This window comes from Hypanus sabinus, chromosome 9 (genome assembly GCF_030144855.1).
Source record: "Hypanus sabinus isolate sHypSab1 chromosome 9, sHypSab1.hap1, whole genome shotgun sequence".
Lineage (NCBI taxonomy): Eukaryota > Metazoa > Chordata > Chondrichthyes > Myliobatiformes > Dasyatidae > Hypanus > Hypanus sabinus.
The window spans coordinates 67,005,958-67,021,709 of NC_082714.1; the positions used below are offsets into that span (position 1 = coordinate 67,005,958).

General features: G+C 46.8%; 1 protein-coding gene across 4 annotated transcripts in view; it reads left to right on the forward strand.

The window, feature by feature from the left end:
• iqce (IQ motif containing E) overlaps nucleotides 1–15,752 on the forward strand; it is a 114,103-nt gene that overhangs the window by 48,421 nt on the left and 49,930 nt on the right. For all 4 annotated transcript variants that reach the window (XM_059979821.1, XM_059979822.1, XM_059979820.1 and 1 more), the window contains exons 12-14: nucleotides 1,395–1,558; nucleotides 2,101–2,156; nucleotides 2,286–2,494. In XM_059979821.1, coding sequence (XP_059835804.1) covers nucleotides 1,395–1,558; nucleotides 2,101–2,156; nucleotides 2,286–2,494 — 429 coding nt within the window. The remainder of the gene's footprint in view (nucleotides 1–1,394; nucleotides 1,559–2,100; nucleotides 2,157–2,285; nucleotides 2,495–15,752) is intronic.

Here is a 15,752-nt window from a genome sequence, read left to right on the forward strand (position 1 = left end):
CTGTGCTCTTTCCCAAGTCCCCAGACTCACGATCACCCTCACCAACACCACGAACACCAGATCTCCATCCTGACTCTCCCTCCCACCTCCATCCATACCACCACGTAATTGTTCTGATTGTGAATAACCTTACCCCCTCCACAATGTTCCAACATGTGCCTTAAGGTCCTAAATCTTCCTTGCATGATACCTCGAGCTAAGAAAGGGTCTTCATGAACAAGCTTTTCTATGTAGCACCTCAGATGTTGTACAGAGTAAAATTTTGCAGAGGGGTACTTGGTGCAAAATTACTTCCAACCACTGTAAATCATTCATTCAACACTCCTTTAATAAAGAGGTAGAATTTCTAAGTCATTATCCCCATTGGTGCAGCGTACTCTCAGGAAAACACTTAAGTTTCAGCAGTAGGAGTTAACTCAAAACTAAAAATGCTACTACTGGAATTAGATAATGGGAAGAATAGATCTTCTATGTGTTCAGTATAGACCATGAATGTAGCATAGTTAATCACTGAATGATTTTTCTCAGTCGAGCAATGTTAATGAATAGTAGCTCTACGCTGAGATTCCTCATGACACCAGCAATTACGGATGGAAAATATGCAAAGAGCTAAATATAAATAATCTAAAAAAACTGATTGCATTATCTTAGATTGGATCAATCAAGTTGTGATAATTTGACATAAATAATTTTATAGCTATTACAATGTTTAGAGAATGACTGAGCTGTTGAGTTTGAAAAGGAGAGATGTATGAGAAAGGATTTGGTGGTAGAATGATTCTTCACTTTGGGTGGCCGTATTGAATTCAGTTGCTGGCATTTTGAAGTTCATTGTATTTGACAAAATGCCTAAAGTTTAAACTATGCCAGTCTTACAAAGAAATGACATTTCTACACCACCCTTCACAACCGTTGGAAATCCCTAAATAACGTATAACCAGTTAAGTACTTCATAAAGTTTAGTCATTGTTACAAGAAATGTTATAGCAAGTTCCAAGTTGGCAAGGTCCCACTTAAAGCCATTTAATAATGGCTATATAATCTGTTCCACTGATACTGACTGTTGACTAGGATACCAGGAATTTTCTGCTTTTCTTTGTGGTGGTCTCCTGGGATCTATTATATTGCCCGTAAACTATAAACTGAAAGACAGCTCCTGTGGCCTTGTGGGATTCTCTTATAATTGTACTGGAGTGTCTGTCTGGTTTAAATGCTGAGATACTTGGGATTGGACATAGTGCTAGTCATGTCACTACAAATCTTTCACCTGGCATATCTGCAAGGAAGCTTTGGGTCTCCTCTCCAAACCAAATGAGAAATGGAGGGCAATAAGAAATAGAAGAAAACATGTAACCATTTAGTAATTCTTCTCCATTTATTCCCACCTTTTGTAGATCAATGATGGAGAGCAGGGAGTTGCAGAAAGAGATCAAAGTGCTCAAGTCAACTATCCTCAGATTATCTAAAAGCCTCAAGCAGCTACAAGAGGAGAATAAAACCCTGAAGGGCAACCTGGAACAAGAATCCCGTAGCTCGTCCATACCCTGTACAGCCCGAGGCAAGCATCGCACAATGTTTTGTTATTTCTCTTTGTAGTTTCTCAACTTTTCTCTTTGTAGTTGCTTAACTTTCCATTTAGTGCTGCAGTTTCTTAGTCCTATCATACTTTAAATACACTGAATTTTGTTTTCAAGGAACAAAAGTTGGCCACTCTGCCCCTCAGGTTTATTCTACAATTCATTTATATCATCCCTGACATATATCTCAAATTCATCTCATTCCATGAATAATCCAGAATAACAAATATCTGACCTACGGACACACTGTATGTACATACAGATGAGTATATGAGCAACCAGCAGGATAGATTTGCTGGCTTCTGCAGGGCTGTAGGCATCTTCTTCTGGGTGGGAACGTATCATCTCCATATGTCTACCCTCCTTTCCCTACCCTCCTTCCTCCTGATAAACAATCAAGTTATCTTGTATAATATCAAAAATGAACTATGTATTTCTAGGTCTGCTATTTCATTTCATAAATTTTTGTTATCCATGACACACATAGCTAAGTACTTTTCTCGTTGCACTTATTCTTCTCCAGGCTATAATGAGTGGACGAAAAGTAGGCTCGTGCGTAGAGTCCTCGAGCTGGAAAAGGTGAGTATAACATTGAGTATTTGGGGGAAGGTAAGGCCTCTGTCCACTGATGTTTGCAAAGATTGATATTTTTATTGAGGGAAAAGGAACTATCTACCATTTAAACTGCTTCTTTCTTGAACTTAACAGAAAGTCAGCAAATTGGACAATTTCAACTCTAAAGGAGGTAACAGGGATATAGAGGAAAAGCTCCCACAAGCCGAATGTATCACAGGCCAAATACAGCAACAGGAACAACAACAGATCACCCATCAGCAGGAGTATCGTCGCCTCCAGGAATTGACAAAAAAACTGAAGGAGGACCGCAGCAATTTGCAGGCCCAGCTGGCTGAAAAGGAGTAAGTAATTTGGAGAATTTGCAGAATGAGTGTCTGGCTGAACATACTCCTGTGCCTAACCAGTACATTATGGAGTGGATGGGAGACATTGTCCAAGATGGCATGCAACTTGGACAGCATCCTCTTTTCAGACACCACCGTCAGAGAGTCCAGTTCCACCCCCACAACATCACTGGCCTTACGAATGAGTTTGTTGATTCTGTTGTGTGTTTGCTACACACAAAAGCAAACATGTTAGCACTGGCCACCACAGACTCGTAGAACATCCTCAGCATCGTCAGGCAGATGTTAAAGGACCTCAGTCTCTTCAGGAAATAGAGACGGCTCTGCCCCTTCTTGTAGACAGCCTCAGTGTTCTTTGACCAGTCCAGTTTATTGTCAATTCGTATCCCCAGGTATTTGTAATCCACCACCATGTCCACACTGACCCCTTGGATGGAAACAGGGGTCACCGGTGCCTTAACCCTCATCAGGTCTACCACCAGCTCCTTAGTCTTTTTCACATTAAGCTGCAAATGATTCTGCTCACACCATGTGACAAAGTTTCCCTGTACTCCGCCTCATCTCCCTTACTGATGCATCCAACTATGGCAGAGTCATCAGAAAACTTGAGTCATCTTGAGTATTCGTGGCAATCACATCTGACAGGGAAAAGACATGAGCTAATCCAAATGCCATCATTAGGACTCTCAGTGGTTTTATTTTTTTTCTATGTCATTAGGTACCTTTTTAACAGAGGCATGAATCCATAATGGCTTTTCTCTTACCTTGATGGCTATGTTAGTGACCAGTAATATCTGAAATGGTACTACAAATTGAGGTTTCAAAGAATTCTTTCTTTTAAATGTTCGCACCAGTAGTCTCAGGCTTGATATCATGGCATTTAAGGTCCACTACAGGTTGTTGGGCTTCTTTTCCCTGTTGATAATATTTAATTATGCTTTTTGTAAGGCAATACTAAAATTCATCATTCTGTCATGCAGGTTGTGTACCTCCATTTGTTTAATTCACAGTGGTGCACCAGATGGCAGGCACAGGGGCCGTCCTGTTATGATTTCATGTGGGGACAGGCCAATGGTTCTATTAGTAGTGGCTTGAATAGTCATCAGAACCATGGGCAGCACCTGTTTCTGCTTTTGTCCAGTTTCCTCACATTTTGCTGTTTATTTTTAATTGTTCTGTTCATTCTTTCCACTTGGCCTGCTGACTAGCCCTCTATTTTTCTAAGCTCCATGTACCTCTTAAGAGACCCTATCTTATCCGCCTCCACCATTGTTGCTGGCAGCCCATTCCACGCATTCACCTCTCTCTGTGTAAAAACTTACCCCTGACATCTCATCTGTACCTACTCCCCAGCATCTTAAAACTGTGTCCACTTGTGGCAACCATTTCAGCCCCAGGAAAAAGCCTCTGACTATCCACATGATCAATGCCTCTTATCATCTTATACTCCTCTATCAGGTCACCTCTCATCCTCCTTCACTCCAAGGAGAAAAGGCCGAGTTCACTCAACCTATTCTCATAAGGCATGCTCCCCAATCCAGGCAACATCCTTGTAAATCTCCTCTGCACCCTTTCTATGGCTTCCACATCCTTCCTGTAGTGAGGCAACCAGAACTGAGCACAGTACTCCGTGGGGTCTGACCAGGGTCCTATATAGCTGCAACATTAGTTCCCAAATTCATTTCCACGATTGATGAAGGCCAATACACTGCACGCCTTCTTAACCACAGTGTCAACCTGCGCAGCTGCTTTGAGAGTCCTATGGACTCAGACCCCAAGATCCCTCTGATCCTCCACACTGCCAAGAGTTTTACCATTAATGCTATATTCTGCCATCATATTTGACCATCAAAATGAACCACTTCACACTTATCTGGGTTGAACTCCATCTGCCACTTCTCAGCCCAGATTTGCATCCTATCAACGTTGTGCTATAACCTCTGACAGCCCCCCCCCCACACTATCCACAATACCTCCAACCTTTGTGTCATCAGCAAACTTACTAACGCATCCCTCCACTCACAAAGAATAAGGGTCCCAGAACAGATCCCTGAGGCACCCCACTGGTGATCGACCTCCATGCAGAATATGACCCGACTACAACCACCCTTTGCCTTCTGTGGGCAAGCCAGTTCTGGATCCACAAAGCAATGTCCCTTTGGATCCCATGTCTCCTTACTTTCTCGATAAGCCTTGCATGGGGTACTGTAGCGGTGTGCTACAAACAGCGCTAAAATTACGACACGGAGTCGGTAACTGCAGTCGAAGGAAAAACTTTATTCGAAAACTTCAGCCTCACTTTTAAGCCTCTGTCAACCGGCCCCCCATGGCGAAGAGGCTCCAAAGTTCTGTGCTCGCAAACCCCCGTAGGCTATCTAATTGTGAGTCGGTTCGCATACGCTAGGAAATGAGCCGCCACATAACCCCCCCCCAGAACCGGCGATACACCCCCCAATGTCCACAGCCTGGGCCAGAACCTGCTTGGGAGGTCGGCCTCTGCGCCGAGGCGCCGGAAACTCGGCCGGTTGCGCCAGGTCCACATGGGCCGGCTTGAGGCGGTCCACCGTGAAAACCTCCTCCTTCCCCCCAACGTCCAGCACGAACGTGGACCCGTTGTTCCGGAGCACCGTAAACGGCCCCTCGTATGGCCGCTGCAGCGGTGGCCGATGCCCGCCCCTTCGTACAAACACAAACTTACAGTTCCGTAGGTCTTTGGGTACGCAGGTCGGGTGCCGCCCATGCTGTGAAGTGGGTATGGGGGCCAGGTTACCGAGCTTCTCGCGAAGTCTGCCCAGGACTGCAGCGGGTTCTTCCTCTTGCCCCCTCGGGGCTGGTAGGAACTCCCCGGGGACGGCCAGGGGCGCGCCGTATACCAACTCGGCCGACGAGGCGTGCAGGTCGTCCTTGGGCGCTGTGCGGATGCCGAGAAGGACCCAGGGAAGCTCGTCCGCCCAGTTGGCTCCTCGCAGGCGGGCCATGAGGGCCGACTTCAGGTGACGGTGGAAACGCTCCACTAGCCCGTTCGACTGTGGGTGGTAGGCAGTGGTGTGGTGCAGCTGAGTCCCCAAAAGGCTGGCCATAGCTGACCACAGGCTGGAGGTGAACTGGGCGCCTCTGTCGGAGGTAATGTGGGCTGGTACACCAAAGCGGGATATCCAGGTGGCGATCAGGGCTCGGGCGCAAGATTCGGAGGTGGTGTCGGTGAGCGGGACCGCCTCTGGCCATCTTGTGAACCGGTCCACGATAGTCAGGAGGTAACGCGCTCCGCGCGACACTGGCAGGGGGCCCACGATATCCACATGAATGTGGTCGAAACGCCGGTGGGCGGGATGGAACTGCTGCGGTGGGGCTTTGGTGTGCCGCTGAACCTTGGCCGTCTGGCAGTGCATGCACGCCCTGGCCCATTCACTGACCTGTTTGCGGAGTCCGTGCCAAACGAACCTGCTGGAAACCATCCGGACAGTTGTCCGGATGGAGGGATGCGCCAAGTTATGAATGGAGTCGAAAACACGTCGCCGCCAGGCTGCGGGGACGACCGGACGGGGCTGGTTGGTGGCGACGTCACAGAGTAGGGTCCTCTCACCTGGGCCCACGGGGAGGTCCTGGAGCTGCAAACCAGAGACTGCAGTCCTGTAACTCGGAATCTCCTCATCTACCTGCTGTGCCTCTGCCAGTGCCTCAAAGTCTACCCCTTGGGAAAGGGCATGAACGGTAGGGCGAGAGAGCGCATCCGCCACGACATTGTCCTTACCCGAGACGTGCCGGACATCCGTTGTGTATTCAGAGATGTAGGACAGGTGGCGTTGCTGGCGGGATGACCAGGGGTCGGATGCTTTCGTAAACGCAAAGGTAAGCGGTTTGTGGTCCGTGAACGCGGTGAAGGGCCGACCTTCTAGGAAGTACCTGAAATGCCGGATTGCCAGGTAGAGCGCCAACAGTTCCCGGTCAAAAGCACTGTACTTGAGCTCGGGTGGCCGCAGGTGTTTGCTGAAAAACGCCAGGGGTTGCCAGCGACCTGCGATGAGCTGCTCCAGCACCCCACCGACTGCCGTGTTTGATGCGTCCACTGTGAGGGCGGTAGGGGTGTCCATTCTGGGATGTACTAGCATTGCGGCGTCAGCCAAAGCTTCCTTCGTTTGAACGAAAGCGGCGGCGGACTCCTCGTCCCAGGTAATGTCCTTGCTCGGACCCGACATCAGGGCGAACAGGGGGCGCATGATCCGGGCAGCTGAAGGGAGGAAGCGGCGGTAGAAATTGACCATACCTACGAATTCCTGAAGGCCTTTGATCGTGGTGGGTCGGGGGAAGTGGCGGACCGCATCTACCTTAGCGGGCAGAGGGGTTGCCCCGTCCTTAGTAATCCTGTGGCCCAGGAAGTCAATGGTATCAAGTCCGAACTGGCATTTGGCAGGGTTGATTGTAAGACCGTACTCACTCAGTCGGGCGCAGAGTTGACGGAGGTGGGACAGATGCTCCTGACGACTGCCGCTGGCTATGAGGATGTCATCCAAATAGATGAACGCGAAGTCCAGGTCCCGTCCCACCGCGTCCATTAACCGCTGGAACGTCTGTGCGGCATTCTTCAGGCCGAACGGCATGCGGAGGAACTCGAAGAGGCCAAACGGGGTGATGAGAGCCGTCTTGGGGACGTCGTCGGGATGCATCGGGATTTGATGGTACCCTCGGACAAGGTCGACCTTGGAGAAGATCCGGGCGCCGTGCAGGTTTGCCGCAAAGTCCTGAATGTGCGGCACAGGGTAGCGGTCCGGTGTGGTAGCCTCGTTCAGCCTGCGGTAGTCGCCGCACGGTCTCCAGCCCCCCGTCGCTTTGGGCACCATGTGCAGGGGGGAAGCCCAGGGGCTGTCGGACCGCCGGATGATCCCCAATTCCTCCATTCTCTGGAACTCCTCCTTCGCCAGTCGGAGCTTGTCCGGGGGAAGCCGCCGAGCACGGGCATGGAGGGGTGGTCCCTGTGTCGGGATGTGGTGCTGTACGCCGTGCCTGGGCATGGCTGCTGTGAACTGCGGTGCCAGAACCGATGGGAACTCCGCCAGGACCCTGGTGAAGTCGTTGTCGGACAGCGTGATGGAGCCGAGGTGAGGGGCTGGCAACTGGGCCGCGCCCAGGGAGAACGTCTGAAAGGTCTCGGCGTGTACCAGTCTCTTCCTGGGCAGGTCAACCAGCAGGCTGTGAGCTCGCAAAAAATCCGCACCCAGAAGCGGTTGGGCTACGGCGGCCAGTGTGAAGTCCCACGTGAACTGGCTGGGGCCGAACTGTAGCTGCACCTGACGGGTGCCATAGGTCCTTACTGTGCTGCCATTCACGGCCCTCAGGGGGGGACCCGGTGCCCTGCTGCGAGTGTCGTAACTTGTCGGAGGTAAAACGCTGACCTCAGCCCCAGTATCGACCAAAAAGCGGCGTCCCGACCTGCTATCCCACACATACAGGAGGCTATCCCGATGGCCAGCCGCCGTAGCCATCAGCGGCGGCTGGCCCTGGCGTTTCCCGGGAACTTGCAGGGCGGGCGGCAACGGCGGGCTTCTGCGCCCCACCGCTGGTGGTAGAAGCACCAGTGGTCATTGGGCCGGGGGTTAGTGGGCTCTGCGGCCGGGCCTGGACTGGTTTGCTGCCGGGAGCGTGGCTGGGTGATCTGTGCGATGGACGTCCCGCTCACCTTTTTGGCGTTCCACAGCAAGTCCGCCCGGGCTGCCACCTTCCGGGGGTCACTGAAATCCGCGTCGGACAGCAGCAGGCGTATGTCCTCGGGCAGCTGCTCCAGGAATGCCTGCTCAAACATGAGGCCTGTGTGTCCCTCGGCCAGAGACAACATCTCATTCATTAAAGCTGATGGAGGTCTGTCGCCCAAGCCATCCAGGTGCAGTAAACGGGCAGCCCGCTCGCGCAGTGAGAGTCCGAAAATCCTGAGGAGCAGGGCTTTGAATTCCGTGTACTTGCCGTCTGCCGGGGGCGACTGTACGAACTCCGCGACCTGGGCAGCTGTGTCCTGGTCGAGGGAGCCCACCACGTAGTAGTAGCGGGTGTCTTCTGAGGTGATCCGGCGAACGTGGAATTGGGCTTCGGCTTGCTGGAACCATAGGTCCGGGCGCTGTGTCCAGAAACCCGGCAGTGTCAACGAAACCGCATGAACAGAGGCGGCGTCGGTCATTTCTGGTCCAAAAATCGTTTGGACCGTCGGGGTCACCAATTGTAGCGGTGTGCTACAAACAGCGCTAAAATTACGACACGGAGTCGGTAACTGCAGTCGAAGGAAAAACTTTATTCGAAAACTTCAGCCTCACTTTTAAGCCTCTGTCAACCGGCCCCCCATGGCGAAGAGGCTCCAAAGTTCTGTGCTCGCAAACCCCCGTAGGCTATCTAATTGTGAGTTGGTTCGCATACGCTAGGAAATGAGCCGCCACAGTACCTTATCAAATGCCTTGCTGAAATCCATATACATCTACTACTCTTCCTTCATCAATGTGTTTAGTCACATCCTCAAAAAATTCAATCAGGCTCTAAGGCACAATCTGCCCTTGACAAAGCCATGCTGGCTATTCCTAATCATATTATACCTCAACAAATGTTCATAAATCCTGCCTCTCAGGATCTTCTCCATCAACTTACCAACCACTGAGGTAAGACTCACTGGTCTATCACTGGGCTATCTCTACTCCCTTTCTTTAATAAAAGAACAATCCTTTGGAACCTCTCCCGTTCCCATTGATGATGCAAAGATCATCGCCAGAGGCTCAGCAGTCTCCTCCCTTGCCTCCCACAGTAGCCTGGGGTACATTTTGTCTGGTCCCGATGACTTATCCAACTTGATGCTTTCCAAAAGCTCCAGCACATCCTCTTTCTTAATATCTACATGTTCAGCTTTTCAGTCTGCTGCAAGTCATTACTACAATCACTAAGATCCTTTTCCATAGTGAATACCGAAGTAAAGTATTTACTAAGTACCTCTGCTATTTCCTCAGTAAGGTCCACACGGGGTTTTATTACTTCTTGTGTTTCACAGCAGTGTGGATCGCTGTCTTCCTCCATGGGGAGAAGACGGTCTGAAATAAGAGTTGCACAGCAACTAATTCTAACATTTGGGTTTGTTAATAACTCGATTTTGTACTTAGTTTGTCAGGTGGGGGGTACGATATGGGACATGGACATGGGTAATAGAGTCAGAGACTGCATATGCTGTACAGCAGGGCAAGTGGCTGCCACCATTGGAAGATGACCCAGTAGAACTCTGGCTATAGGTCTAACTGAGCACTGAAATAAGCAATCGGACCTTGTCTTCCCCTGTAGTCCCGAGCCCAAGTGGCCTGAGCAAAGTCATTCTTATGGTGACCAAAAAGGTACAAGTCCTTATTATAGCCCGGGAGCCCCAAATCTGGGTTGGATATCATTGCCTCTTTTAGATGTTCAAATGCCTCCTCAGTTTCCAAAGTCCAGCAAAATGGATCTGGTTGACTGGGAGGAGATAACAGTAGCTGCATAATCTAAAATCAACTGTCTGCAATATTCAGTCATCCCCTGGAAATGACTGCTGGGATTTGACTATTGGAGTCTTAACAAATTACCTTGTATTCTGGAATAAGACTATCCTGGGATATTCCCAGATAAGTAACTTCTGGTTATACAAACTGTAGTTTCTGCTCTTATATTTTATGAGCTTTCTTAGCTATTTTATGTAAAAAAATAAAGGGAGTCCTGCTCTCAAGTTTCTTGCTTGAGGGGGTCATCAGGAGGTCTTCCACATACTGTATTGGAGTAGAGCTGCCTGGGGATCTCCTTACCACCTTCCATGTGCAATTTACATGGCAAAACACTGATTGAATCCAAGAAATGTCAAACTCAAAATCATTATGTCAAAAGTCTCAAGCAACATCTTTTATGTTCTGTAAAAGAAAGCAGTCTTGTTGTAGAGCAACTTCTAGGATTGCTCCCAAAATATTCCAATTGTTCCAAAATTGTTAATTTCAAATTCCCAATATAACTGACCAGCAGAGATTGATAGGTATCTGAGCAGTCAGGGCATCAAAGGTTATGGTGAGAAGGCGGGGGAATGTGACTAAAGGGGAGATTGGATCGGCTCATGATGAAATGGCAGAGCAGACTCAATGGGCCGAATGGCCGACTTCTGCTCCTTTGTCTTATGGTCAAAGAGCAGTTTCCCCAAATGTTCATTCCCTCTGAAATGTGGACATCTTATATCCAGAATACAGATGCACAGGTTTCCATTTCCTTAACCTGGATTCCACATGGCCAGTATGGAATCCACATTTCTCTAAAATCAAAAATCATGAAAGATCTCTAAAATCAAAAATCATAAAATCTCAAAAATCATGAAAAATAAAGAAACACAAACCAAAAACACAGATAAAACAAAAAATCCATTCTTTTACTTTTCTTCCTTCAGAACCTTTACAAGTAACTGCAAAACTTACAGTTAATTCTCACCATGAAAAGCCTTCACACATTTTAAAAAGAACCGAGGAGGGGGAAAACTGCTGCGTGGGGGCCTCGACACATTAGCACATTTTAAAACAAAATCAAATTCACTCCAGAGTAAAATATTTTTCTTAATCACCTTGTTTTCTTCTGAGCTCAAGGTTAATTCAAACTTCTTCCCAATATTGATTGAACAAGCGCAGAACAGCCTTTGCTCACACTCTCTCTCACTCACAGACACACATACACATTCTCAAGTGAACTCATGTGGTCACACTTCACACCATTAAAAGGTACCAACTATTCACACTTTACTGCAGTTTTTCTATCTGTTTTAAACATTTTGTCTGATCTCCAGTACTGTGTACTGATTTCTGTATCACTTTTATAGCCTCCTTTAAATCACTGCACTGTTTCTTCAATCCCTCCACCTCCATCTCAGCTACTTGGGCTATTTCCTCCTGTTCGTTTCTTTAACCGGCTTTTCACGTTGTAACCGAAGCTGGTATATCCATAGCTCTTTGCGTCTATAAATCAGTAAGTTTCTCTTTCTGGATCAGGGAAAGGCACACCCTATTCCATCATTCACATTATTCCATTATTCACACCCTATTCCACCCTATTCCATCTGGTTACCGAATTGTAGGAAAGATATCAATAAATTAGAGAGAGTGCAGAGACGATTTACTAGGATGTTATCTGTGTTTCAGCACTTAAGTTACAGAGAAAGGTTGAACAAGTTAGGTCTCTATTCATTGGAGCGTAGAAGGTTGAGGGGGGATTTGATCGAGGTATTTAAAATTTTGAGAGGGATAGATAGAGTTGACGTGAATAGGCTGTTTCCATTGAGAGTAGGGGAGATTCAAACGAGAGGACATGATTTGAGAATTGGGGGCAAAAGTTTAAGGGAAACACGAGGGGGCATTTCTTTACTCAGAGAGTGATAGCTGTGTGGAATGAGCTTCTTGTAGAAGTAGTAGAGGCCAGTTCAGTTGTGTCATTTAAGGTAAAATTGGATAGGTATATGGACAGGAAAGGAGTGGAGGGTTATGGGCTGAGTGCGGGTAAGTGGGACTAGGTGAGATTAAGAGTTTGGCACGGACTAGGAGGGCCGAGATGGCCTGTTTCCGTGCTGTGATTGTTATATGGTTATATTCACTTACCTTTGAGTCCTTAATCAGTGCAGTCTATTCCTGTTCCGCTACAGTGTCCTGTGGGGTTCAAATTTTATGTAATGTTTCCTCAGCTGATACTGTAATTTTTTTTATGTATGTTTGTTGATTTAGGGGCAATCAATTACTACTGCTTCTCTTTGACTAACAATAATTTAAAGAAAGAAGAAAGCCCTTAACTGAGTGGAGTCATAATTTTTTAGCAGGCTTTCTTACTTTAACAAGGCTGAGTTGCTAGCTCGATGCTCAACCCAGCGCGGATGGAAAGCATGCAAGGGGGCCAGCTGGATTCAAACTTGGGAGCCTTCGCTTGGAAGTCCGACGCTGATGCCACTACGCCACCAGCTGGCTAACAATAATTTAGTGCATCCCAAATGCTAGACCTTCCTTGTGTTCCTGATGCAATCCTTTAACTGTTACTGACTTGACCCCTGTATCCCAGAGCATCCCTGACACTGAACCATCCAATTTGTTTGCTCACCTCTTTCACATGTACCTTTTTACTGACCCATTCATTTTAGCATTTCTGTCACCATTCCAAACGCGTTGGAGTAACGGTGAAAGAAACCAATCCATGCAAGGCCACAGCATAGACCACAGTGTATAGGGCAATAGCAAAAGAGAAACCTAAGGTCTGACTCTGAGAGGGAAAATCCATAGGAGTGAAAAGGAACTTTATTTTTGGTGATTGCTATGACTGAGAAATTTCTCTCAGTCACCAGGATTCTCCCGCATGGCTACTGTGCCTAGACAAGTGATCTTGGTGGAACCTCCAAATTCTGTTGTGACCTTTTGCTAGGTCTTATAACAAAGCACAATGAGTGGATCTATTAGAAGTGCCTTTTTTATTTGCAAGGGGAGTCCACCTCCATTCCTCCCTTTGTTTTACAGCTTACAAAATTTATTTTTATATGAGTTTTATTCTTTGGCTGTTATCCATTCTGGGAGTCAGCTCCTTCACTTAGTAGCTGCAGTCTTGTTTCATTTCTGTTCAAGGCCACACAATGTACCAATCTCCCCTTAGTTACACAATGAACAATGATCAGAACATTACATGCCTCCTGTCGCGTACACACTTAGCATATAGCAAAGCGCTCTGAGATTATACAGGTTCCATTACGAGATTAAATAAATTTTTAAAAAAACCTCAACGTTTTGAATATATTTCCACAGCCTCAAAACTATGCCCTTTTATTTTTGATACCTCTGTCATAGGAAAGGGACATTTACTATCTACCCTATGCCTCTCATATTGTTATATATTCTTAAGAGCTCATCCTTAGCCTTTTATCCTCCAGGGAAAATAAGCCCAATGTATCCAATCACTCCCATACTAAAGTCCTCCAATCCAGTCAACATCTTGGTAAATCTCTTAACACTCTCTCCAGAGCAATCGTATTCTTCCTACAGTGTGGTGACCAGAACTGCTCACAAAACTCCAAATACAGTCTCACCAATGTTTTGTAAAGTTGCAACACGATGTTCCAATTCTAAATTCTGAGCCAATACCATGAATGTGCATGGGTCCATGAATATGTGGGTTCGATGACTGACTACAAAGGAAGGTGCATTGAGGACATTCCTGTGATTAAACACTACCCTGCCAGGGAAAACCAGAAACCAAGGGTGACTGCAGAGGTTCATGAACTACTGAGGGATTGTGACGCTGTCTTCAGATTGGGAGAAGATGACTCTAAGGTTAGCAAAACTCATGTTCTCACATTCCATCAGGAAGGCAAAGCAAGAATATGCACAAAAAATCCACAGACACTTTTGCAACACCAGCTATACAAACTGTAACCGATTACAAATCCACCCTGCGCTTCAATGACAAGGACACCTTCCTTCTTGATAGGCTGAATGTTTTCTATACTCAATTTGACCAATTGAATGATGTGACATCGAGGAAAGGCCCCTCTCTTCCTGAGGAATGGACACCCTGTCTGGTTGCAGCCAAAATGAGAAGGACCTAATCAGGGTAAACCCATGCAAAGCTACAGTGCCAGTTGATGTACCTGATCAGGTGCTGAGGGACTATGTAACCCAGCTAACACAGGTCTTAATGGTCATCTTTAATATCTCTCTGAAACAGTCCGCTGTATCTGCAGGCTTCAAGGAAGCCATCGTCATTCTGGTACCCGAGAGTGCAACAGTAACTGACCAAAATGATTACTGCCCAGTGGCACTGACTTCAACAATCATGAAGTACTTTGAGCAGTTGGTAATGGATCATAATAATTCTCATGTTCCAGCAACATTGGCCCCTTCCCATTTTGCCTACTGCTCAAATTGGTCCACTGACAATACTGTAGCCTCAGTCCTCCATTCTATCCTATTCCACCTAGAAAATGATGCCTCGTATGCTAGGATGTTGTTCATTGATTTCAGTTTGGTGTTTAACATGATCATCCCTCAGAGGCTGGTGGGTAAACTGTTCATTGGGACTCAACACCCCTCTCTGTAACCAGATCTTGGACTTGTTGATGGAAAGGCCCCAGTCAGTCTGTATTGGCAGTAACATCTCAAGCTCCATCATGATTTCTACATGAGCACCATCAAGAGTGCCCTATCTGTCTGCATCATTGTGTGGTACAGAAGCTGCAAGGTATTGAACCACAAGAACTTACAAAGGACAATAAAAACCACCAAAACGATCTTTGAGGTCTCCCTTCCCCCTATTTGTGTCATTTACCAGATGAGGGGCATTGTCGAGGACACTTACCACCCATCCTACAATCTCTTTGACCCTCCTTTTGTCATGAAGGAGGTACATAAGCATCAGGACTAGGACTACCAGACTGGGTAATAGTTTCTTTCCTCAGGCTGTGAGACTAATGAATATCCTGTCACTACCCTCTCATCGCTAGGAGAGTGAGCTGTTTACTGTACTGTTTATTGTTTACTTGTGCTGTGCTTTATTACATACATTTTGAATTATATTTTATTAATATATATATATAATATTTTGGTTTATGTGCAATATATGTTGTGTGGGTACACTGTGGTCTGGAGGAACATTGTTTTGTTTGTATATATGTACAGTCAGATGACAATAATCTTGAACTTAAAGACAAACATGACATATGCCTTCTTCACCTTCCATTGATCTGTGTTATCAGTTTGAGAGAACTGTGGACTTCGACTCCTAGATCTCTCCGTTCATTAACATTACTTGCTGCCTTATCATTCACGGTATATGTCCTACTCCTTTTTGACTTTCCCAAATGTATTGCACTTGTCAGGAGTAAATTCAATTTGCCAATGCTCTTCCCAACTTCCCAAATGATCCATATCCAGGTGTAGCCTTAGATAGTCTACCTAGCTATCCACAACATCCAATATACTTGTTATCCGCAGACTTAATAATCACGGCTCCTACATTCATGTCCACTTTGTGAAGATAGCAAAAGTACCAGTACCAATCCCTGTGATACAGCACTAATCACAGACTTCCAATCAGAAAAGCAATCTTCCACCAGCACCTCTGCCTCCAATCACCAAGCCAATTTTTGACCATTTAGACAGGTCACTTAACCTGTACATGCCACCTTAAATCCATTTGGACAACATCTACACCAGTCGTCATCAAGCTCCTTTGTTATCTCAGTAATCACAAATTAATGAGAAATAAATTC